Source organism: Tamandua tetradactyla, chromosome 1 (genome assembly GCF_023851605.1).
Source record: "Tamandua tetradactyla isolate mTamTet1 chromosome 1, mTamTet1.pri, whole genome shotgun sequence".
NCBI lineage: Eukaryota > Metazoa > Chordata > Mammalia > Pilosa > Myrmecophagidae > Tamandua > Tamandua tetradactyla.
Genome location: NC_135327.1, coordinates 2,866,285 through 2,892,991, shown reverse-complemented (window position 1 = coordinate 2,892,991; position 26,707 = coordinate 2,866,285). Strand labels below are relative to the sequence as shown.

General features: G+C 42.9%; 1 protein-coding gene across 4 annotated transcripts in view; it reads left to right on the top strand.

Annotated features, from left to right (window-relative positions):
- SLC9A8 (solute carrier family 9 member A8) overlaps nt 1–26,707 on the top strand; it is a 96,298-nt gene that overhangs the window by 34,983 nt on the left and 34,608 nt on the right. For 3 of the 4 annotated variants that reach the window (XM_077167024.1, XM_077167007.1, XM_077167031.1), the window contains exons 6-8: nt 11,161–11,262; nt 12,176–12,210; nt 17,356–17,499. In XM_077167024.1, the coding sequence (XP_077023139.1) occupies nt 11,161–11,262; nt 12,176–12,210; nt 17,356–17,499 (281 nt within the window). The remainder of the gene's footprint in view (nt 1–11,160; nt 11,263–12,175; nt 12,211–17,355; nt 17,500–26,707) is intronic. The other variant, XM_077167016.1, reaches the window with a different exon arrangement.

The window sequence follows — 26,707 nt, the reverse complement described above, 5'->3', positions numbered from 1 at the left end:
TACAGATTTTTGAATGTTGATCTTGTAGCCTGCTACTTTGCTGTACTCATTTATTAGCTCTAGTAATTTTGTTGTGGATTTTTCTGAGTTTTCTACGTATAGTATCATATCGTCTGCAAACAGTGATAGTTTTACTTCTTCCTTTCCAATTTTGATGCCTTGTATTTCTTTTTCTTGCCTAATTGCTCTGGCTAGAACTTCCAACACAATGTTGAATAATCGTGGTGATAGTGGACATCCTTGTCTTGTTCCTGATCTTAGGGGGAAAGTTTTCAATTTTTCCCCATTGAGGATGATATTAGCTGTGGGTTTTTCATATATTCCCTCTATCATTTTAAGGAAGTTCCCTTGTATTCCTATCTTTTGAAGTGTTTTCAGCAGGAAAGGATGTTGAATCTTGTCAAATGCCTTCTCTGCATCAATTGAGATGATCATGTGATTTTTCTGCTTTGATTTGTTGATATGGTGTATTACATTAATTGATTTTCTTATGTTGAACCATCCTTGCATACCTGGGATGAATCCTACTTGGTCATGATGTATAATTCTTTTAATGTGTTGTTGGATACGATTTGCTAGAATTTTATTGAGGATTTTTGCATCTGTATTCATTAGAGAGATTGGTCTGTAGTTTTCTTTTTTTGTAATTTCTTTGCCTGGTTTTGGTATGAGGGTGATGTTGGCTTCATAGAATGAATTAGGTAATTTTCCCTCCACTTCGATTATGTTGAAGAGTTTGAGGAGAGTAGGTGCTAATTCTTTCTGGAATGTTTGATAGAATTCACATGTGAAGCCGTCTGGTCCTGGACTTTTCTTTTTAGGGAGCTTTTGAATGACTAATTCAATCTCTTTACTTGTGATTGGTTTGTTGAGGTCGTCTATTTCTTCTTGACTCAAAGTTGGTTGTTCATGTCTTTCCAGGAACCTGTCCATTTCATCTAAATTGTTGTATTTATTAGCGTAAAGTTGTTCATAGTATCCTGCTATTACCTCCTTTATTTCTGTGAGGTCAGTAGTTATGTCTCCTCTTCCATTTCTAATCTTATTTATTTGCATCCTCTCTCTTCTTCTTTTTGTCAATCTTGCTAAGGACCCATCAATCTTGTTGATATTCTCATAGAACCAACTTCTGGTCTTATTGATTTTCTCTATTGTTTTCATGTTTTCAATTTCATTTATTTCTGCTCTAATCTTTGTTATTTCTTTCCTTTTGCTTGCTTTGGGATTAGTTTGCTGTTCTTTCTCCAGTTCTTCCAAGTGGACAGTTAATTCCTGCATTTTTGCCTTTTCTTCTTTTCTGATAAAAGCATTTAGGGCAATAAATTTCCCTCTTAGCACTGCCTTTGCTGCGTCCCATAAGTTTTGATATGTTGTGTCTTCATTTTCATTTGCCTCTAGGTATTTACTAATTTCTCTTGCAATTTCTTCTTTGACCCACTTGTTGTTTAAGAGTGTGTTGTTGAGCCTCCATGTATTTATGAATTTTCTGGCACTCCGCCTATTATTGATTTCCAACTTCATTCCTTTATGATCCGAGAAAGTGTTGTGTATGATTTCAATCTTTTTAAATTTGTTAAGACTTGCTTTGTGACCCAGCATATGGTCTATCTTTGAGAATGATCCATGAGCACTTGAAAAAAAGGTGTATCCTGCTGTTGTGGGATGTAATGTCCTATAAATGTCTGTTAAGTCTAGCTCATTTATAGTAATATTCAGATTCTCTATTTCTTTATTGATCCTCTGTCTAGATGTTCTGTCCATTGATGAGAGTGGTGAATTGAAGTCTCCAACTATTATGGTATATGTGTCTATTTCCCTTTTCAGTGTTTGCAGTGTATTCCTCATGTATTTTGGGGCATTCTGGTTCGGTGCGTAAATATTTATGATTGTTATGTCTTCTTGCTTAATTGTTCCTTTTAATAGTATATAATGTCCTTCTTTGTCTCTTTTAACTGTTTTACATTTGAAGTCTAATTTTTTGGATATTAGTATAGCCACTCCTGCTCTTTTCTGGTTGTTATTTGCATGAAATATCTTTTCCCAACCTTTCACTTTCAACCTATGTTTATCTTTGGGTCTAAGATGTGTTTCCTGTAGACAGCATATAGAAGGATCCTGTTTTTTAATCCATTCTGCCAGTCTATGTCTTTTGATTGGGGAATTCAGTCCATTAACATTTAGAGTTATTACTGTTTGGATAATATTTTCCTCTACCATTTTGCCTTTTGTATTATATATATCATATCTGACTTTCCTTCTTTCTACACTCTTCTCCATGTCTCTCTCTTCTGTCTTTTTGTATCTGACTCTAGTGCTTCCTTTAGTATTTCTTGCAGAGCTGGTCTCTTGGTCACAAATTCTCTCAGTGACTTTTTGTCTGAGAATGTTTTAATTTCTCCCTCATTTTTGAAGGACAATTTTGCTGGATATAGGAGTCTTGGCTGGCAATTTTTCTCTTTTAGTAATTTAAATATATCATCCCACTGTCTTCTAGCTTCCATGGTTTCTGCTGAGAAATCTACACATAGTCTTATTGGGTTTCCCTTGTATGTGATGGATTGTTTGTCTCTTGCTGCTTTCAAGATCCTCTCTTTCTCTTTGACCTCTGACATTCTAACTAGTAAGTGTCTTGGGGAACGCCTATTTGGGTCTAATCTCTTTGGGGTGCGCTGCACTTCTTGGATCTGTAATTTTAGGTCTTTCATAAGAGTTGGGAAATTTTCAGTGATAATTTCTTCCATTAGTTTTTCTCCTCCTTTTCCCTTCTCTTCTCCTTCTGCGACACCCACTACACGTATATTTGTGTGGTTCACATTGTCCTTGAGTTCCCTGATACCCTGTTCAAATTTTTCCATTCTTTTCCGGATAGTTTCTGTTTCTTTTTGGAATTCAGATGTTCCATCCTCCAAATCACTAATTCTATCTTCTGTCTCTTTAAATCTGTCATTGTAGGTATCCATTGTTTTTTCCATCTTTTCTACTTTATCTTTCACTTCCATAAGTTCTGTGATTTGTTTTTTCAGTTTTTCTATTTCTTCTTTATGTTCAGCCCATGTCTTCTTCATGTCCTCCCTCAATTTATCAATTTCGTTTTTGAAGAGGTTTTCCATTTCTGTTCGTATATTCAGCATTAGTTGTTTCAGCTCCTGTATCTCATTTGAACTATTGGTTTGTTCCTTTGACTGGGCCATATGTTCAATTTTCTGAGCATGATCCGTTATCTTCTGCTGGCGTCTGGGCATTTAGTCAGATTTCCCTGGGTGTTCGACCCCACAGGTTGAAAGATTTTTCTGTGCAATCTCTGGGTTGTTTTTCTTATCCTGCCCAGTAGGTGGCGCTCGTGGCACACGTTTGTCCACGGGTTCCACCAGTGAAAGTTGCTCTGGGTCCTTTAACTCTGGAAAATTCTCGCCGTAGTTGAGGTTCGGCAGCCGAAGCGTCCTGGAAGAGTGCCAGCCGGCCCGGGGTTCTGAATGCGGGGAGGGTCGCCGGCCGCCGCAGCACGGGAGAGCGTCCGGCCGAATTAGCTAGTCGGCCCAGGGCACCAAGCATGGCGGGAGGGCGCTAGCTGTCGCAGCCCGGGAGAGTGCACCGTTCCCAGCCGGACGGGGGAGTCACGTGTTTGGAAGGGATCCCCCGGTCACCGTTCTCCGCAGTCTGGGGACCTCCGACCCAACTCTCCCAGCTGGTCCGGGGGGCCTCGCGTGGCAGGGGCACCAGCCGCCGCGGCCCAAGGGGACCGCCTGTCCAATTCTACCAGCTGGCCTGGGAAGGTGGAAGGGAGGGACTCCGGTTGCTTGCCGTCCCACCCAGGAAAGCCCGTGCCCCTTGGTGATCTCACCGGAGCTGGTTCCCCCAGATAGTCAGCCGTTCCAGGATGGGGCACGCCGTCCGCCTGATCCTCCTCGTGGCCCCGGGAGCTGCTCTGCACTATCTCCACTCCCCCAGCAGCTGTTCTGGAGGAGGAAAGGCGAGGGCGGCAAGGCCGTCGAGGCTGGTGGCGGAGGAGCCGGTGAAGGCGGAAGAGGGGAGAGGAGGGCGGGCGGGTCCGCTGATTCTCCTTCTTTTTACCTTTATTCATAGTCTTCCTTTCTACACTCTTCTCCACACCTCTTTGTTCTGTCTTTTTGTATCTGTCTCTAGTGCTCCCTTTAGTATTTCTTGCACAACTGGTCTCTTGGTCACAAATTCTCTCAGTGATTTTTTTGTCTGAAAATGTTTTAATTTCTCCCTCATTTTTGAAGGACAATTTTGCTGGATATAGAATTCTTGGTTGGCAGTTTTTCTCTTTTAATAATTTAAATATATCATCCCACTGTCCTCTTGCCTCCATGGTTTCTGCTGAGAGATCTATGCATAGTCTTATTGGACTTCCCTTGTATGTGATGGATTGCTTTGCTCTTGCTGCTTTCAAGATTCTCTCTTTCTCTTTGACCTCTGACGTCCTGATTAGTAAATGTCTTGGAGTACGTCTATTTGGATCTGTTCTCTTTGGGGTACGCTGCACTTCTTGGATCTGTAATTTTAAGTCTTTCATAACAGTTGGGAAATTTTCAGTGATAATTTAGTTTTTCTCCTCCTTTTCCCTTCTCTTCTCCTTCTGGGACACCCACAACACGTATATTTGTGTGCTTTGTATTGTCTTTCAATTCCCTGAGTCCTTGCTCATATTTTTCCATTTTTTTCTCTATATTTTCTTTTTCTTGCCTGATTTCAGATGTTCCATCCTCCAGTTCACTAATCCTATGTTCTGTCTCTCAAAATCTACCATTGTAGGTTTCCATTGCTTTTTTCATCTCTCCTACTGTGTCTTTCATTCCCATAAGTTCTGTGATTTGTTTTTTCAGACTTTCAATTTCTTCTTTTTGTTCATTCCTTACCTTCTTTATATCCTCTCGCAATTCATTGATTTGGTTTTTGATGAGGTTTTCCATGTCTGTTCGTATATTCTGAATTAAATGTTTCAGCTCCTGTATCTCATTTGAATTGTTGGTTTGTTCCTTTGACTGGGCCATATCTTCAGTTTTCCTAGTGTGATTTATTATTTTTTGCTGGTGTCTAGGCATTTAATTACCTTAATTAGTTTATTCTGGAGATTGCTTTCACTTCTTTTACCTAGGGTTTTCTTGCTGTATGAATTTGTTGTCTATCTGTTCTTTGACATTCAGTTCAGCTTTATCTGGACCTCTAGCTTAAGTTTTGTTTAACAGAGGAGAATTTTTCAGTTCTTGTTTTCTTGTTTCTTGCCCTGCTTGTATGGTGCCTTTTTCCCTCCACTCTTAGGAGGGTCTACATAGGTATTATAGACCCCAGCCGGATTTTCCCAGACCTACCTGGCCTCATATCAGGAGGAAAGAGTCATCTGCGTCGGTTTTCCCTGAGGGTGAGACCCAGCAGGTTGAAAGACTTTCCTGTGAAGTCTCTGGACTCTGTTTTTCTTATCCTGCCCAGTATGTGGTGCTTGTCTGCCTGCAGGTCCCACCAGCATAAGATGATGCAGCACCTTTAACTTTGGCAGACTCTCCCTGCTGGGGTTGTGGTGGAGACAGAGGAGAGGTTGTAGTCTGGTTTAAATGGCTTCAAATTACCAAGCCCTGGTGTCTGAATTCCTTGATGGAGGGGTTCCACCTGAGTTGGGCTTCTCCCCTCCCCTGGGGAACGCACAGGCTCCAGACAAGGCCCCTCAAATGAGCTTGTTTCTGCCTATGCCTGGGGCAGTTGCAGCCTGAGAAGTCCAGCCACTGTATCCAAAGGCAGTCAAGCCTTTGTAGAAACACAGCCACAAAAACCTGTTTCTTTTTTTTTTTAATTTTTCTGTCAGCCCTGCCCCCTTGGCACCGGGGCAAAAATGAGTGACCACCGCTTTGACCAGGTTCACCTGAGCTGGGGGCCTATTTTTAGTTGTCAGAATTTGTTAATCAATTCCACAATTGGTGTTTAGTTGGGCTCAGCCCCTGCTGCTGGTAAAGTCTCTTTCCTTTCACCCCTAGGAAGCAGCCTGTGGGGGAGGGGCGCTGGCCACCGCAGCTTGGGGAACTCACAATTCTGGGGGGTTTCGCAGCTGGTCCAGCTGGTCCAGACTGGGTTAACTATGTGTCCAGTCACTGACGTGGCCCCAGGAGCTGTTGTACTGTGTCTGGTTATTTAGTAGTTGTTCTGGAGGATGAACCAAAATGTGCACATTGTTAAGCCGCCATCTTGGCCCAGAAGTCTGTTTTAATATTTTAAATGTTAGCCCTGGGATTTATTCTCTGAGGTCTCTTTTGTGATTTTGTAACCAGATGGTGATAGGACAGAAATTTTCTTGAGTGTCTTCTTATCCAGAAGGTCTTCCCAAGGTGAATGCAAAATTCAGGATTCTCCCTGTCTTTTCTGATCCTGTGTCTTGCCCTGAACTTGTGCTTACTAGTGGCCTTAGTTTTTCCCTCTTTATAGGAGTTGAATGCCTCTTTGACTTCCCAGGAGAGGGAGAAGGTGTTCCACTGCCAGACTTAGAGCAGGTGAGCCTTTGCCTCAGTTGTTGCTTATCCTGCTTTCATTTTCTCACGCTTCTTTTGCCAGGGGGGCAATTTCTGGGGATTCTAAGTGGGGCACCCTGGAGAACAGTTTCCCGTCAGTCTTTCCCAGCCAAAATAAAGCCAGGGACCCACAGCCCTGGGGAGGGGATGACAGAGTGGCCAGGAGGGGTGTCAGGTGCTTCTTCCACAACCCCAAAGCTGTGCTTTCTTTTCTTTTCTTTTTTTTTTTAAATATTTTTATTGACAAAACAACATACAAACTGAAACATTCTTAACATGCAAACATTCTATACATGGTATACAATCAGTGGCTCACATTATCATCACATAGTAGTATATTCATCACCATAATCATTTTTTAGAACATTTACATCACTCCAGAAAAAGAAAAAGAAAAACTCACACATACCAGACCCCTTACGCTCCCTGTCCTTGACCACTAGTATTTCCATCTACCCAATAGATTTTAACCTGTGTTGCCCCTATTTTTTGTTTTTTTATCCATATTTTTTTACTTTTCTCTCATACCCTAGATAAAGGGAACATCAGACACAAGGTTTTCACAATCACACTGTCACATTGTAAACGTTCTATCTTCATACAGTCGTCAAGAAACAAAGCTACTGGAGCACAGCTCTACAGTTTCAGATATTTCCCTCTAGTCACTCAAATACACCATAAACTAAAAAGGGATATCTATATAATGCATAAGAACAACCTCTTGACTCTGAAATAGCTCAGCTACTGACACTTTGTCTCATTTCTTTCTTCCTCCTTTTCATCAAGAAGGTTTTCTCAATCCCTTAATGCCAGTTCCAGCTCACCCTGGGATTTCTGTCCCATGTTGCCAGGGAGATTCACACCCCTGGGAGTCATGTCCCACGTAGGAGGGGTGGGCAGTAGGTTCCCTTGCCATTTTGGCTTAGAGAGAGAGGCCACATCTGAGCAACAGAAGAGGTTCTCTGGGGGTGACTCTTAGGCATAATTTTAAGTAGGCTTAGCCTATCCTTTACAGGGGGAAGTTTCATAGGGTGAACCCCAAGATCAGGAGCTCAGTCCGTTGATTTGGTTTTCCCCAGTGCTTGCAAGAGTATCAGAAATTCTCCAAATGGGGAAGTTAAATTTTTCTCCCTTTCTCCCCATTCTCTTAAGGGGACCCTGCAAGTACTTCTTTATTCACGGTCCAAATCATTCTGAGATTTATCAGGATATCACACTAGCCTGGACAAACCAACAAAATTTCATGCCTTGTTCAAGATTCCTTGTTGTGATGTAAAGCTGTGTTTTTGACCTTCCCAGGACATGCAGCCTTTCCCCTGTCTTCCATAGCTCTGGGGAAGCATACTGATTTATGTCTCCCCTGCCACCTTTGCCCAGGGTGGTTGAAACAGTGGCCACCGTCAGAGCTGGGCCCTTGCTCGTCAAAAACTGTGATCAGTGATAATCCTGTGCCCATCCCAGATCCTGGGGAGGTAGATTTTTATGACCTTCTCTGGCACCAGCAAGTTATGCCAGGGGCTGGACTCCACTGCTCCCTGACGCAAGAGTGGGAGTGGGTGGTAGTCAGCACTGTACAAAGAGAGTGATTCACTGGTATTTACCAGCTCCTGCCTTCCACTCTCCCCCTGATGCCAAAATGTGTTCTGCTGGGCTCTAGAGTTTTCATCCAGATGGTTCTGCCTGTTTAATAGTTGTTCTGATGAAGGAACTGATTCCTGGAGCTTCCTACTCCATCATCTTCCCACAAACCTCCCTGATGACACTCCTTGAGATTGTTACTGGGCAAGGTCCATGGATTCTTTTGCCTGACACGCTCAGTAACCAATTCCTGAGACACCAGGATTTCAAAGAGAGAAGAGTTGATTACTAGGCACATAGTAGGAGAGCAGATGGCCTAGCGCCCCAAAATCTATCTCCCCAAACTGCAGTAATTCAGGTAGTTTTATTAGAGAAAAGGATGGGCCAGGTTTAGGATAATGAGCACAGTGGCCCCATGATGCTTAGTCACAGAATGTGTTTAAGAAATTGGCGGGATGGGTGGGATTTTTAGTATATTGAAGTGTGGGTCACTTGTAGGTTAAAGTCTAAGCTATTGCACATGTCAGGCAGGCCCATTTTGGTTAGATCCAGTCTTGGTTATCAAAATAACTTTGGACTTGCGGTAGGTTTTGGACTGACCCAGGATCCATCATTAATAAACATTATGGCTCCCAGGGATGAATCCGGCCCTGGCACTATGGGATCAACAATTGTAACATGACCAAAAGGGGGAAAAGAAGTATAACTAATAAAGTATCAGTGGCAGAGAGTTCAAATAGAGTCAAGAGGCTACTCTGTACGTTGCTCTTACGCAAGCTTCCTATCATAACCTGCCAACCCCAGCCCCAACCAGGACCATTCCAGCCAGTCCTGAAGAACACCTAGGGCAATATATAAGATTGCACAAGGGTTCCATGTACTAGTGTAACTTTCCAGAAACCTACAACCTTCAGATGGGTCCCTGGGCCAGATAAGTCCTGAAACCTAGAGGGCCCAGCCTCTGCAGAACATCAGCTAGTTCCAATTCCCTACTCCATATTAATGACAGCCCCTTCCAACATGAAAAAGTTAGAATGGCCATAACCCAGATACCCCTGAAGAGAGGAGTAGAAAGATCAAAGGTGATAGTGGAGTTATACAATGATATGATTTAACAAATGTGAATATGCTTGCTGAATCATTAAATTGATATCTCTTTTAGTTTCCAGTATCTTAGAGCAGCTACAAGTAAAAACCTGAAATTATGGAATTGTAATCCATACCAAACTCTGAAAAACGTTCTACAACTAATTCTTTTGCTGTGCTTTGAAATTTATTGGTTTTTTCTATGTTATTTTTCACAGAAAAAAAAGAAGGGAAAAAGTCGATTGTGGTGATAAAAAAATATTTAAGCCCTCTAGCCTCCTATATTCTGGAGCAGCCAGAAGGAAAAATCTGAGAGGATCAAATGGTAGCTCATGACAAACTCTGGGATCTGTCCTGTAACTGTTTGTTGAAAAGTGCTTTGAAAACTATTGCTTTTTTATTTCTTTGCTTTGTATATATGTTATACTATACGATAAAAAGTTTAAATAAATAAATAAACATTACAGACTGTCTTTAGTGAATACAAGTGATTCTAAGACTCTAAAGTTGAAAAACTGGATAACTGGGTACAATTGAAGGTTAGTCGACGAGGCTTTTACGATCACAGGGCAGAAAATAAAGACTATACAATCATCATCAGAGATCAAGGCACCTGGATTACAGTTTAGAGATTTTAGGTATTTCCCTCTGTCTACTCCAATATACCAAAAAGCAAAAAGGAATATCTATATAATGATTCAGCAATCAAAATCATCCTTTAAATCCTGATTTCTCGGTCGCAAAGTCAGCTTTAAAATATTGACTCCTGGTGTCCATAGCTTGACAATTCGTGAGCACAAGAAGGGATTCCTACCCACACCCATAATCATGGAGCATCAAGGCCCCTGTGTGGTTGTCCCGAATCACAGGATTCCAATAAACAGCGTCATGTCCTCAGTGTCGTGAATTTGAAAGGTACCATGCTATTTGAACTTCACTATTTTCTCTTAAATGCTGTGAAGTAAAGGTGGAAACATATATATTTGATAAGGATATTAACAGAGTGAAATAAGATTGTTTAATAACAATAAGGTGTTTCTGATAGTATAACCTAATCATCTTGACAGTCATTGTAACAATACATCTTTTTCTCAGTTATGTCCGAAATTATAATTGTGTGGACCTTGGGCTTCAATCAGATCTGAGACATAGTTCCTTCAGTGTGTATTTATTGGGCCCCTTCCATCAGCCAGGCAGTGTGCCGGTGGTGGGATTGTGCAAAAGGTGATGGTCATTGCCTTCAGACAGTGGGAAAGGCTCATCTGTCGGGTCCTTAAACACCTGAGTGCAGCTTTATCCACGTCGGGTGCTGCAGGAGAGGTCATTGTACACTGAGAACTTAGGCCATGATCTGACTGGGCGTGAGAGGTCAAGGAGACTTTCCCAAAGGAAGTCACAAGGGGTGAAAGCTTAGCCTGAAGTTCAGTGGGCAAAGGAGGAGAAGGAAAGGGGGATCGGGGGAGCGCTGTGTGTAAAGACCCAGCGTCTGCAGGAAGCATGAACCCCTCAGAGAACATGCAGGGGTTCTCTGCGTGGGGCAGGGGGCAGAGCCCAGAGGGTGGGTGTCCCAGGGCCCCAGCATCCAGGCTTCGGCTCCGTTTTAGCCCATTACAGCAGCTCGGTTGAGAATGGGAATCAGATGAGGAAGACAAGTCAGATTTGCATTTTGCAAGGATCATTCTCGACACACTTGGAGAGTGGAATGAAAGGGGCCAGGCGTGGGCACGAGGAGGCGTGGGCATCTAACCTGATGTCCAGGTGAGGGGGATGGTGGCCGGGGTTGGGCAGTGGCGGCAGTGATGGGGAGAAGCAGGAGAGCTGCACGCTGGTGGGATTGGCGTGGGGTGAGGGGAGAGGCCGGTTTCCAGCTTGCCAGACAGGAGGCAGGCCTGTGAGGAGGGGCGGTTGTGGGAGCCCGGGCCTTGGCCACGGCACCGGCTTTCCTAATCATGTCTCCAATTTCTTCTTTTTCAAACAGGGTAACTTCTTCCAAAATATTGGCTCCATCACCCTGTTTGCTGTCTTTGGCACGGCAATTTCTGCTTTTGTAGTAGGTGGAGGAATTTATTTTCTAGGTCAGGTAAGATAAACCTCTTTGAAAAACTTCGAGAACCTGTCCTCCTAAAGCTGGTTCAGGGAGGGCAGCAGAGGGAGCACCTCCGGGGCCCGGGGTCACCGGCAGGGAAGGATGCCTCCGGGAAGGGGCCCCAGTCCTGTGGTAGAATGGCTTCTCAGAGCCCCGGAAGAGTGTGGGCACCCAGAATTGAGTGACTGTCTTCCAAAACCCCAAAGTATTTGATCTTAATTGCAAACCATTACCATATTAAGCCTTGGACTGAAAATAAAGCAGAATATATACCATCAAGAGCTTCACATTATCACAATATCCATGTGTTGTCAAGTAATCTGAATCAGTGTTGAATGTTTTGGTTGTTGTTTTTTTTTTTTCTTTAATGAAACATTACGTTTTTTAAATCAAAGAAGATTTGGAATCTGTTCACTCAATCTGAGGCTGTCCATCTGTAAAATTACGTGCTTTGGATTTTCTGCCATCATTAAACCATTTCCCACTGCCCCCGAGTGGGCGTCCTGTACCTTATCGTGTGTCAGATCTGACAGCAGCAGGCTGAAGCCTGTTCCCTCTGATTTCCACCTTTACTGTTGCCCTGTTGGCACCAGAATAAATCTGTTTTGAACCTTGTTCATTGCTCAGTTTCTGGTAATATCAAATAGAAATAAACTTTAGAGAAGAAAACTATGGTTAATTGGGCTTTAAAAATGTAGCATTCTTTTCCGTACTTTTGTTGTATGGTGTTCGACTTCATGCTTAAACTAAAGCTTGGGAGTTTTATCTGTTTTTTTAATGGTTTGAGACTGAAGATTAATGTCCGTCTGAGTTTGTAATAAAGCACTAATGGACATTTTAATCTTGGCTGTTCTCCAGGGGGTTTTTGTGTGTGTGTGTGTATGTCTTTGTGTGTTTTGTTTTACAGGCTGATGTAATCTCTAAACTCAACATGACGGACAGGTAAGCCCTTCATCCTATAATGCTCCTGTGACTCCTTTTCAGATTGGGAAGGTTCTCTCTGTTCTGCTTCCTGAGTCTAGTACTCTCTCTCTCTCTTCTTCTCTTTTTTTTTTCTTTTTTTCTTATGATTTTATCTGAATTAATTTGCCTGTGAAATGAATCATACTATATTGAGCAATTTTGGAGATTCCCAGTCAGAGCATTTTTTAATCGAAACAATTAATTTAGTTTAAGCTTTGGAAGGAATAACTGTTTAGTCAACTACCCCCCCAACACGCATAATACATTGCACCATTGTTCTTTTATTAAGAATCCTCTTCAGCCTAATTTCCAATACTTTTCAGCAGCCCTAAGGAAAAGTTTCCTCTTGATTGAGTGGGGGTGGAGGAAAGGGAGAGTGAGGTGGGACTCTTTATTCTGAGGTTCCCACCAAGTGGGGGACGGAGGGGAGCAGCAGCCCCAGGGCTCTGTTTGGACCCCCTAGTCCGGAGCTGCTAGAGTGAGCTGTCAGGGCTGCCTCTAGGATCCCAATGTGGGAGTTTTTGTAACCTGCTTAGCATGAAGCAGCCTCGCAGCCACCTCTCAGAAGCTGCCAGATCTGGTTCTGGAAAATACACCAGCAGAGTGCAGTCTGCTTCCCCCTCCCTGTGAAGTCCAGCAAGGCTGTGGCCTTGTTTCGTTTCTGTGCCCACCGTCAGATGGCTGGAGCCCAGTGTTCAGCCCCAGGCACTTCCCCTCAGGCAGGCCAGAGTTTTCAGTCTCTAGCTGCAGCTCGGAGCCCTTTTCATGGGAAATGTTCCTCTGATTATGTGAATCCCATCTTTGTATTCCTAGGGATACAAGTTTTGGCGCTTTTGTTATAAGATAATTCTTGATTTATAAACAAATAGCAAATATCACATTCCTATTCCGTAGCCACTGGAAATAAAGCAGACCTGATGTCCTGCACTTTTGTAGATATTTTACAAGTGGAAAAAAATGACCTAAACCCAGTTGATGTATAAGAAGGTGACAGAGCACTCAAGCCCTCAACCTGTTTGGGACATAACTGTTGGGGACGCAGAAAATGCTTGATAAATTTTGGGGGGAATTGAATTGAATTGATGGTTGGGTTGTTCATGGGGAGAGGAACAAAACAATTACCTGTTAGATAAGCAGAATAAGAGCCTGTAGTATCTCTTTCTCTATGTACAGGCACTTCCTTCCCTCTTAAGAAGTGACTGTTCCACAGATTGGCGGGGGACCACTCTGGGGCAGCCTAACCAGAAGTCACAAGTCCATAGTGTCTGTAGAGCTGCAGAGCTGGGGAGCACTCCCAGCGGAGGGAAGCTGGCCAGGTGTGAGTCCAGCAGTGGAAGCGGTGATGGCTGAGAGAACACCCCCTGCGCCTTCTCAGCTCCCGTTAATAATAACCGTGTCAGGATGTAGACCCAAAATTACTAGTTGCTTTTAAAAATTTTTTTCAGGGGCGGGCCGCGGTGGCTCAGCGGGCAAAGTGCTTGCCTGCTATGCCGGAGGACCTCGGTTCGATTCCCGGCCCCAGCCCATGTAACAAAAAACGGAAAAACAAAATACAATAAAACAAGAAAATGTTTAAAGATGTTTCCCTTTCTTCCTTCCTTCCTTCCTTCTAAAAAAAAAAAAAAAAAAAAAATTTTTTTCAAGAGGAGCCAGATTTCTAGACTTTTACAGAAAATTTTCCAATTTAAAAATACTGACAAACTTATTCAATTTTTCGAAAGTACCGTGCAGGACAAACATGGACCTACAGGCCACCTCCACACTATAAAAAAAAAACAGTATAAAAATGACTTTGTTGCACAGATTTTGTCTTAGTGATATTTTTGCAGGAAAGATATTTCTCTCTTAGTACTAGATATTCTCCCCCCAGTCCATTTCCTTTCTATTTTGTTGACATTGCTATCTTTTGAGATGATGGAATAAAGCAGGCATTTAAGTTGAGTTTCTAGCTTTTAGCCTCTTGAAAGACTGGGTCACGAAAGTATGAAATGGCGCAACTGACACTAAGGTCAAATGATTCTTTAGATTCAGGCCTCTTGATTCAGACAGTTCATATGTCCAACTTCTTTGGATTCACTTTCAGGAATAGTCTGCCCCAATTTAGGTTCCCAACCTGAGCTAAATGTGTCATATGATTCATGCAAAGCATATTTCCTGATTTTCTATTATGAGAACTTTCAAACATACAGAAAAGGTAGAAGACTGCACAGTGGACACCTGTACGTCCATCACCTACATATTTGCTTTTTTTTTTTTAACATGGACAGGCCCCGGGAATCAAGCCCGGTTCTCTAGCATGGCAGGCAAGTACCCTGCCTGCTGAGCCACCATGGCCCACCCTGCATATTTGCTTTTATAATACGTATTTCCAGTCTGTCTATCTCTCTACCCATTCACTGATCTGTCTGTGATTTCCAGTTCATAATGCCACAGGGACGGTGCCAGGGTGTATCAGTCAGGCCTCTTTCAATGCAACGCCAGTACAAACTAAGCCAAAAAAAAACAAAATCCAGAAAACTAGTTTGTGGGCTTGCAGGACTGAAGTGTCCGTGAGGTGATGGTTTCCAGCAGACTGCCTCCAGGGAAATCTCTCCTGGCCGTGTCTTAGCTCAGCTCCTGTGATTGGCCCATTCTCTGCAGGTTCCCCTACATGGTGACACATGTGACACTGACAGCCCCAGGCTCATATCTGACAGCCCTCACCTCTGCCAGCCTTGCCAAAAAGGAAGAGCCTGTTTCCCGATGATGCAGTAAAATGCCTAGTGATGGCCCTGTTGGACAAGCCTGGGTCCCCTGTCCACACTTAGAGCACCACACAACTGCATGGATGGGGAGTAGGAGAGGTGTGGCTTCCCAAAGGGAAATTGGGGTGCTGTTAAGAGAACCAGGGAAATGGTGGGGAGTAAATGTTGGGTAGGCAGGACAGTGGGTGTCTACCTCTCTATGCCCTACTTGGGAATGACAGGGAGAGGCCAGCTGAGATGTACATAATCAGCTCAGCACAAAATCCATCATAGTTCTCCAGGTTCCCTCTCCCTCCACCTCCTCCATCAGGAGATAGGCTTTGGAAGTCCTTCTTTTGGGGCCCCTAGTAATGTTGCTATGGGTGATAAGAGTGAGAATAAAAGAAGAGAAGAGACAATAAGCTCTGGGTCAGGGTTGCATTATAACGGCTTCAGGGCCTCCCAGGTTGGCAGTTGTTTGGTGGAGTTTCCCTTTTCTTCCCTCCGCCCTCTGCCCTTCTCTCCCTCCCTCCTTTTCTCCTGACTCCCTCCCTTCCTTCTACAAATGTCTCTGGCCCAGACCCAGCACAGGTCCTGCATATGACCACAGCTAAGACATGGTGTCCATCCACATGGTACCCAGTGACAAGGGGCAGGGAAAGTCACAGCCATGGACAACATGTAGAAAATTCTGAGAGGACAGGGGGCTTCTGGGCAGCGAAGTCTGAGCTGAGTCCATCTTTAGGGATCTGGTCCTCAGTTTGAGATCCAGAGGTGTTCCTTGAGGTAATCAGGCTGTCCTGGATGAATTCACATTCATCAAACTCACGGCGAGCTGCCAGGAGAACCAGAGTGCCGCATTACCAATTTACGAAGAGAGCCACAACTGGCAAGACAGCCGAGCATTTCCTCTCGTCAGCCCTCCTCTCCCTGATCCTGGAGTCCAGTTATCATGGAAGCCTGCTTGACAATGGGGTCAGACGGAGCATGCCCTCCTGCCCTCCCAGACCGTGAGCTTGGTGGCTGGGAAGTGAACTTTGGGTGGTCTTCAGCTCATCGCTGCTGCAGGGCTGTCCCTTCGTGCTCTGTGCTTTGTATTATATTGTTGGGGAGGGTGGACCTAACCACTCTACTGGAAAGAAAGCAGTTCCAACACACAGCTTAAGGCAGCAAAAAAGACTTGAAGAACAGTAAGGGAGAAAAAGAGAATCAGACTCCTCGTGCAGCCTTTGGGGCCCCACGGTGTGATGTGGCCCTTCCTCTCTCACCCTCTTGCCCTCACTGCACCACTGCCACACTGACTTTGAATCTCAGGTAGCCACGTGTGTTCCCACCTCTCAAGTAACTTGCTGTTACCTCTGCCTCCAGATCGTCCTTGTCCAAATAAGTGTCATCTCTTCAGAGATGTCCACCCAATCTGAGCAGCTCCTGCTTCCTCCTTCCTCTGCCAGGCCATGTCACTCTGGTTTGTTGCCTCTGTAACATTTGTCATTTTCTAAAATGGTCCTGTGTGTTTCCTAACTTTCTTATTGTCTCTGTGTCCAGTGTAGTCTTTAGGAGTGCTGACCCCGAGCCAGAGAGCCTGTGTTTGAATTCTGGCTCTGCCACTTAATAGCTTTCTTACCTTGGGCACATCACCTAACCTTTTTGTCCCTCACTTTCTCATGCGTAATGGAGATAATAATGGTCCTGTCTCATTCGATTACAATGTGGATTATCGTAAAGGGCTTAGAACAGTGCCTGGCAATAGTAAGGGCCATATAAATGTTTGCCATTAGTGTTAGTCTCAGTGCCTGAAGCATATTAGGCTATCATCAAATATTTGTTGGAGATAATTAGGCCCTCAGGGTAATGCAGTGAGCTCTGCTGGCCTGCGAGGGCGGTGACATCAGTGCCCCTAAGCCACCCCTCCCCAAAGCATGCTGGAGCTGCCTTTTTATGATGTTGCAAAATTGAGTGTGAGCTGGGGTTGGTCACAGATGGTAGCCGTTGAGGGGTTGGTTGCCGGGGACAAAGCAGAAGTCAGACCCAGGAGCTCATGGGCCATTTGGGGAGAGACCCCCGAGGAGGATCCCGAGCCATCATGGTCCAGCTGCCCTGGCCAAGAAGGTTGGGAAGTGTGTGATGGATTTAAGCCAACATCTGCTGTCCACATTGGTCAAGATAGTCTCAGTACTTACTGTGGTAAGCCAGTGCCTTCCACACAAGTCCTTGTTGAGAGGACCTTTCACCGCTCCCCCGTGTCAGTTCACCGATACTGTAAATGGAGGAAAGACATCATGTTCTGTAGTTACTTCGGCTACAGAGTATATTAGTATGTTATATGAATATAGTCTCTGTTTTAATACGTGCACCAAGTGATCAGCATTGTAGAATTCCCCTTCCTTTTGTCTTCTTACAGTTTTGCATTTGGCTCCCTAATATCTGCCGTCGATCCAGTGGCTACTATTGCGATTTTCAATGCACTTCACGTGGACCCCGTCCTCAACATGCTGGTGTTTGGAGAAAGTATCCTCAATGATGCGGTCTCCATTGTCCTGACCAAGTAAGAGGGTGGGTCTGAGGAAAGCCTGCCTCCTTCAAGTAGCGCAACTAGAGGTTCCCGTAACAAAGGGACACGTGTTTCCGGGCCCTGCGTGTACGGTTGCTTGTCCTGTGGGTGATTGGTTGACGCACTGTCTTTCCTTGTCTCTCTCTCCGTGGGTTAGGAATGCTGTCAGGGTTCAGAGGTGGTTAGGAGAGGACCCTCTGCCTTCTTTGCTCTGCATTTCGGCAACGGTCTCTGGGCTCCGCTTCTCTGCAGCCTCACTCGGGGGCACTTACGAAATGTAGGATCCCCAGGCCCCACCCTCAGGGCTTCTGTTTCTGTCGGTCGGGGTGTGTCCCAGGAACTCATGTTCTGCATGAGTTGTCCAGAAGACGAGGAAGCAGCCAGTTCAGGGTCAGCGTTGAGGCAGCACTGTGGCAGACAGAGGCAGTAGACAGACCTCACTCCCAGTTATGGGCTATCGCGCTTTGCCTTACTTTTCAAGCTGTAAAATAAGAACAGTGCGACCGATAGGGTCCCGCCTTAAGATGTGTACAGGTGTGCCCCACGGGCCTGGCATGGAGAAATCCCCAGCTGCAGCGGCGTGGGCCAGGGCAGCCTACCAGGTGGCTGCGATGCCCACTCCTGGGCCCCCGAGGACACCTGGATGGGGGCCCACCCTAAGTATTTAGAGATGATGGAATTAGACGTAGGAGGTACCACCCAAGTTTATATGGCATTCTCGGTTTACCTGGACCTCATGGGGAATAAAAGTTGGCATGAAGTAGACTGAGTGGCATTCCCAGACCTCCAGCTCATCTGTCCTGTGGGTGCTGAGATGGAAGGAGAAGGGTTACAGATTAGCACGTACACCCATCAATCATCCTCAGCCATAATAGGATGAGGGAAATCTTGAGGGCATCCCAAAAATTACAACATGACCCAGATTTGCCAATGTCTTTTACTTTGGCCATAGTGGAGTCTGATTCCACAATATGAACTTACTGATGGATCTATATTACCAGACCCTCAGAATATTTCTCTTAGAAGATGACAACTATACTTCCTGATGCTTATTTTATTCATATAAGATTGGATTTGGCACCCATCAGGCCTGCTTCATCTTTCATCTCAGAGATAGTTGGGGTTGGCTTTGCTTGTCCATCTATAGGTTTTCTTTTGAAGAATAAAGCTTTCCCAGGTAGGAAAATGTTTTTTGTTAAAAAAATATAGGGTCATTGCTCTAGAATTTTCTTATCTGGAGACAGTTTAATTACAATTATATATATACAGGTTTATGCCAAGGATATGTTCACAGGGTGAAATACACGTTTCTTCTGTCATCCCATGCTTACAGCTGTCTCTTAGTTTATTACTGCTGCAGCTGACTAGTTACTGAGACTGCCACCTCTTTCCCTTACTCAACTCTCCATATGCCTTTGGGCCAGTACAGCTAGACTGGAGTGGTGCTTCACATATACCTCAATACCTCAAGGGTTTACTTCTGTCTGCTTTTTCTGCTCCCATTTTTAATCAGAACTAATGGAAACTTACATGTCTAGCTTAACAGGGACCAGGGAAGTGCTACCTACAAGAGTACTGGGCCGTACTTTCCACTCTTACCGTCACCAAGAACTTTTATTATATCATACCTAGAATATTACGAGGATAGTATGGGACAGTATCAGCCTTAAAACTGTCTTTATTAACTAAACCCAGTTATTCCATTTTTGTTAGTCTCTTCCAACTAAGTTGTCCAATCTATGGAAAATTATATGCACAAAGATATTTAGGTGGCATTACTAGTAATAGCCCAAATTATAAACTACTTCAAAGTTTGATTCAGGGGTCAGCAAGATTTTTCTGTTATGGGCCAGAATAAATATTTTAGGCTTCGCAGGCTGTGCAGTCTCTGTCACAACTCTTCAACAATGCCGTGACTGTGCTCCAATAAACTCTTTACACATGCAGGGGTCACAGTCTGCCAGCCCTGATATAGGGCAAGGATTGGCCAGCCTGTCCTTTATAGACCAGATAATAAATATTTTAGGCTTTGAGAGCCATATATGATCTCATCACATGCTCTTTTTTTTCTTTACAACCTTTGAAAAAATGTAAAAACTATTTATAGCTTGTCGACTATACAAAAATAGACCCCAGCCCAAATGTAATCCATGGGCCATAGTTTGGCAACCCCTGGTCTAGGGAGATAGTCTATAAATAATGATTTGTATACCCCATATTAGTAATGAATATTATGAAAAACATGAGAAAATGTTATATTAAGTAAAACAAAATAAATAAGTGTATGAATGGGTATGATTATGGTTGCAAATTATGCACCATTACATAATTTTTTAAAAATGACAAAGTAAAATTGTTAGCTTTAGTTATAGTGGAAGAGCAGGGCAGTAAATGAATGATTTTATATTTTTGCAATATTTCACTTGTTATTTGCCCTTTTTAGTTTTATAATAAAAACGTTTTAAAATAAAAAAGTATCTTGAAAAAAAGATGCTATTATGTGAAAGCTGCTTTGGAAACCGCACATTTTTTCAAATGTTCATTGGTATTCTGCCCTAGTTAATAGGGTCCAAGAAATTAAAGATGGAGCATAAGTTGTCAATAAGTCATTAGGATAACGCTTACAGTGTGACTGTGTGATTGTGGAAACCTTGTATCTGATGCTCCTTTTTGCCCAGGGTGTAGGCAAATGAGTAAAAAAAAAAAAAAAAAAAAGGATATAAATAAATACTAGGGGGGACGGAGGGTAGAATAAATTGATTTATAGTAGATGGAAATGCTGGTGGTCAGTGAGAGAGGGGGTGGAGTGTATGGTATGTATGTGTTTTTTTTTTTTTATCTTTTTGTTTCTCTTACATGAGTGATGCAGATGTTCTAGGAAGTGATCATGGTGATGAATACACAACTGTGTAGTGGTGTTGTGAGCCATCAATTGTATACCGTGTGTGAAATGTATGTGTGTGAAGATTTCTCAATAAAAACATTGTGGTAGTTAGATTCAGTTGTCAACTTGGCCAGGTGAAAGCACCTAGTTCTGTTGCTGTGGACATGAGCCAATGGTAGGTGAATCTCATCTGTTGCTAATTACATCCGCAGTCGGCTAGGAGGCGTGCCTGCTGCAATGAGTGACGTTTGACTTAATTGGCTGGTGCTTAAATGAGAGATCGCAAGGTAGCACAGCCTAGCAGCTTGGCATTCCTCATCTCAGCACTTGCAGCTCAGCCCAGGCCCTTGGAGATGCAGAAAGTAGTCACCCCGGGGAAAGTTGTTGGAACCCAGGGGCTTGGAGAGAAGATCAGCAGAGACCACCCTGTGCCTTCCACGTAAGAAAGAACCTCAGTGGAAAGTTGGCTGCCTTTCCGAAAGAACCTCAGTGGAAAGTTGGCTGCCTTTCCTCTGAAGAACCAACAAAATAAATCCCCTTTTATTAAAAGCCAATCCATCTCTGGTGAGTTGCATTCCGGCAGCTAGCAAACTAGAACAAACATTTTTTTTAAAGTCTTTAGGGAAAGGAAATGAATGTAAGGCATTCTCAGGTGCATTTAGCCGATACAGAGCGTTCCCTTGAACTTTGTGTTGCGTGGTGCCTGTTAACCTGTGGGTAGGCAACCCACCTGCACCAGAAGACAAGGCACAGACCATTCAGAACAGTTGGAGAAAAGAGCCCTGGACAGTGTTTCAGAGACGAGTTAAGAGAACTGTCGGGGTTAGTCCATGTTCTGTTAGAGAACAAGATTTCCACTTATCTGAATGCTGACTTCTCTCCTTATGGGCTCGTGGGTGAGCATAGCTGCTCTGTGGTCATTAGCCTTTTCTTTAAGCTTGTCTGTGGACTACATTCAGAATTCTTATGTTGGGAGATTGTTTCTAGTGTGGACAGCTCAGGGTTTAAAGTCAGTCTGACCTGGGTTTTGAGTCCCTAAAGTAGGCAGGTTGTGTGTCCCTGGGCCAGCTCTTTCACCTCTCTGAGCAACTGGTTCCTCAGCCATAAATTAGAGGGATCATGCCTCAGCCTGTGATTGATTGGATTTGAGGATGATGCTGTATAAAAGACATCTGACATGAGTTAGTGTGGTCCTTTCCTCTTCTACTCCTGTCCACCCTACCCCCTGCCCAGTCATTGTTTCACCACGTTTGCCCTAGTTTTGTAGGAAGAGCTGACTAAATTAATGACAGTTTTAAGAGGTACCCAGCAGACCTGGAAAAAAACAGACAGACTTTAAAATATTTTTGTTATCCTAAAAGTAATACACAAGCAAAAAAGAAGGAAATTAAAATTACACATACTGTTACTACCTGAGATAATATGGTTAACAATTTGGTCTGTGTATGCGTATGTTTTATTTAAATACATTCATCTTATTTAAATGGGCTTATACCCCATATACTATATTGTAATTTTTCCATTGAACAGGGTTGTTAAAATAGTCTTCTGCAGCAGCATTTTGCTGGTTACAGAGAATTCCTGCCAATGGATTTACTGTGATTAATTTCACCAGTTCTCCATCATTGGCTTTTTACTTGTCCCTTGGCAGAAATTTCTGTAGCTTCATTAGGAAATTGTCATACATCATGCTGCTGAGACCTTTCAAAATCTGATAATTATTTTTCTTAAAATTTAAGATCTGTTCTGAAAGCTACTTAGCTTGCTGCCTTTCACATTTGTCTCATATTGTGGCTATGCATATTGAAAATTTGTGATAAAGAATTTTGCCCTACTTGGCGGTGACATCATGTGTTATTTTTATACATTACAAGCTAAATCCCACTGCTTTGCCTCTGATTTATTTAAAGAAAAAACATCTGTCAGGGATAGGACATTTTCTGAGCTTTGCCAGGTTTTTTTCCCACAAAAAAGGCCAAAGATTAGCAGAGCTTTTTACACATTTTTTAACTTTTTATTTTGCAATACTTTCAAACTTAATGGACAGTTACAAAAATAACACAAACCCCACACAGAGAACTCCAACAGACCCCATCCCCCAGATGCCCAGATCCACCATTTTAAAATTTTGCCATGTTGGTCGTATCATTTTGTTTGTCTCTCAGTCCATGTCTGTCAGTCCATTTTCTGAACACTTAAATATAGATTGTATACATCATGCTTCTTGAACATGTGCATTTCCTAAGAACAAGGATATTTATGTATGTAACTAGCTTAAGGGAAATTAAGTGTAAGAACATTAACATTGATATAAATTTTCACATGTCCCAGTAATGTCCCTTGGAGCCTCTTCTACTCCCTTGTTAGATTGCATCCAGGGCCATATATTGCATTTAATTGTCATTGTCTCTTTAGTTGCTCTGTCCTTCTCTGTCTTTTTTTAAATCATGGAACATATATACAATGTAAATTTGCCTATCTTAACCTCCTAAGCATACCGTTTAGTGGGGTTCGTCACATTCACGATATTGCAGCACCTCACCGCCTTCCGTTTCTAAAACCTTCCCATCTCCCCAAACAGGAGCCCTACACTGCTTATGTGTTAACTCCCCCTTCCCCTTGCCCCCTCAGCCCTGCAACTTGTACTTGAATGTCTGTCCTAATGTATGAGCTTGATATTCTCTGATATTTTCTTTCTAGTTACTGTGGGGCTTAAATTTAGCATCCTAAATCTATAGCAATCTCATTTGCTTTGTTACCCACTTAACTACAATAGTATGTACAAGCTATGTTCCTATACCCCTCTGGCCTCCATCTTTATGTAGTTCTTGTCACAAATTACATGTTTATATATTATGAATCAACATTACTTATTTCTCTTAGAATTTATGAATTTCCCTTTGGTTCCCATAAGAAGCAAAAAGAGGAGTTACAAACCAAAAACACAAGAGTGCTGGCGTTTAGATTTATCCGTGCCATTGCCCTCATTGGAGACCTTCACGTGGCTTCGATCTCTTGGCTGTTGTCCTTTCCTTTCAGCAGGAGAACTCTCATCATATCTCCCCTAGGGCTGTCCTAGTGATGAGGGGCTCCTCCAGCTTTCGTTTAGGGGATATCTTATTCTCTCTCATTATTTGGGGGGAAGGTACACAGTCTGGGAATTGAATCCAGGTTTTCTACACCATAGGCAAGCATTCTACCATAGAACCACTTTTGCACTTCTCGTTTTTGAAAGACAGTTTTGCTGGATATAGAATTTTTGGTTGGCAATTTTTTGCTTTCAGCGTTTTAAATATGCCATCCCACTTCCTTCTTGGCATCCATGGTTTCTCATGAGAACTCGGCACTTAATCTTATTGAGGCTCCTTGTGTGTGACTCATTGCTGCTCTGTGGCTTTCAGAATCCTTTCTTTATCTTTGGTCTTCTACAGTCTGATTGTACGCAGGACCTGGGTCTATTTGGGAGTATCCTGTTTGGAGTTCATTCAGCATCTTGGATGTGCATATTCTTGTCTTTTGTTTAACTTTGGACGTTTTCAACCATTGTTTCTTTGAATGTTCTCTCTGCCCCTTTTCTCTTCTCCTTCTGGGGTTCTTACAGTGAATATTATTGGTATACTTGTGTCATACAAGTTATTTGGCTGTTTCTTCATCTTTCCACTCCTCAGACTGAATAATTACAATTGTCTTATCTTCAACTTCACTGATTCTTTTTTCTCCCAGCTCCAACCTTCTGTTAAACCCCTCTAGGGAATTTTTTTTTTCCTTTTTTAAGTTTTATTAATAAAACCAGTCAACATACAATATGAACATTCTTTTTTTATCACATAGTTGTATATTCATCATCATAATCATTTCTTAGAACATTTGCATCAATTCATAAAAAATTAAAAGACAACAGAAAAAAATTCATACATACCATACCCCTTACCCCTCCCTTTCATTGATCACTAGCATTTCAATCTACTAAATTTATTTTAATATTTGTTCTCCCTATTATTTATTTATTTTTAACCCATTTTTTTATCGTAATAGCTGCTCACATTTATTGAGTGTCCACTATAAATCCATGTTTTACTCATCTGTCCATAAGATAGATAACAGAAGCATCAGACACAAGGTTTTCAGAATCACACAGTCACATTGTGAAAGCTATATCATTATACAATCATCATCAAGAAACATGGAACACAGCTCTACATTTACAGGCAGTTCCCTCCAGCCTCTCTTACATCTTAACTAAAAAAGTGATATCTGGGCCACAGTGGCTCAGCAGGCAAGAATGCTTACCTGCCATGCCAGAGGACCCAGGTTCGATTCCCGGTGCCTGCCCATGTAAAAAAAAAAAGTGATATCTATATAATGCATAAGAATAACCTCCAGGATAACCTCTCTGTTCTGTTTGGAATCTCTCAGCCATTGACACTTTATTTTGTCTCATTTCACTCTTCCCCCTTTTGGTCAAGAAGTTTTCTCAATCCCTTAGTGCTGAGTCCCAGCTCATTCTAAGATTTCTGTCCCACGTTGCCAGGAAGGTCCACACCTCTGGGAGTCATGTCCCACATAAAGAGGGAGGAGGGCAGTGAGTTTGCTTGTCGAGTTGGCTGAGAGAGAGGCCACATCTGAGCAACAAAAGACTCTTAGGCCTAATTTTAAGTAGACTTTGCTTGTCCTTTGTGGGGTTAAGCTTCATATGAACAAACCCCAAGATTGGGGGCTCAGCCTATTGCTTTCGTTGTCCCTACTGCTTGTGAGAATATCAAGAATTCTCTACTCGGGGAAGTTGAATTTTCTGCCTTTCTCACCATTCCCCCAAGGGGACTTTGCAAATACTTTTTTATTCACTGTTCAAATCCTTCTGGGATTTATTGAGGCATCACTCTGGACAAACCTACAAAATCTCATGCCCTACTTAAGGTTCCACGTACTTATGTTCAGTTATGCTGTCCACATAAGTTATATTAGGAAATGCACTAGTCAAAATATAAGTTTTATACCAAATAAGTATTTTTTGCTTTAGTCTCACACATAAGTTAAAGTTTTAAAATATTAATTACCATCTATTTTCAACGCCCTGCATTATTGACATTCCTTTGTTCTTCCTCATACAAAACATTTTTAAATTTGTGCGTTTAGTCACTATCGTTATTACCTGTAAGCATTCCTAGATTATACCATCTCAGTCTTTATTGTATATCTTTCCTTCTGATTTCATTTGTGCCCCCAGCCCTCCTCCTTCTGTCATTCTCACATTCAGCTTCATTCACTGTTCTAACATTATTGTATTACAGTTAGGTGGTATTGTGCTATCCATTTCTGAATTTTTATAATCAGTCCCTCTAGGGAATTTTAAATGTCTGTTACTGCGATCTTCAGCTGTGTTTGGTTCCTTTTCTTAATTTCTGTCTCTCTATTGATATTCTCTTTGTGTTCATTTATTGTTTTCCTAATTTCCTTTTGTTCTTTGTCCATGTTTTCCTTTAGCTCTTCAAGCATATTTAGGATCATTTTTTCAAGGTCTTTCTGTGGTATATTCCAGGTCTGGGTCTCCTAGTTGATGGTTTCCAATGCACTGATCTTCTCCTTTGTCTAGACCGTGCTTCTTGTTTCTTTGCAACCTTTTGTTGCAACCTGAAAGTTTTGATTTTTCATTGTGTTATTGCTTGAATTTAGGCTCTGGGGTAAGTGTGGATCTACCTAGGGTTATGATAGAGCTTTCCTTGAAGGCCAGGAGCTAACACAAAAAGAGAAAAGGAACAAAAGAAAACACCTTTTCCAGTGTTTGCAGATTGACCTGTGTGAGTACTGTTCTTCAGAGCTTACCATACAATGAGTTTAGGAGAGTAGCTCCAGAGCTGTGTAGGGGCCTCCCTGATCCTTTATGGGCATATGTCTTGTATTGAGTATGTTTGCATGGCTTTAAGAATTTCCTTGTTTACATAGATACAAATTACCTTTCTTCCCCAGGAAATAGCTTCCTCATCCAGATACTACACTGTGTGTCCTACAACCAACAACCCTTGCCCCAGGCAACGTGATTTCATTGTAGGAGAGCTCTGTGAGCTGCCTTCTACGTGTAGGGCTCCTTTTGGGACAGCGAGTCCCTCAGGCACCACCAGATGGGTGCAGACATAGGGAGCTCCCAGTATGTGCGCCAAGGTTACTCTGATCCTTCCAGTACTGGAGCATGGCTCCATGCTGAGCATGTGAGGGCTGGGGAGGGAGCGGGGCCCTTGAGAGCCTTCCACGTTGAAGTCGCCTTTCTCTTGATTCAGCGCTTGGTCTGTTACTGTGGTCCTTTAACCGTTCTCTGGAGCT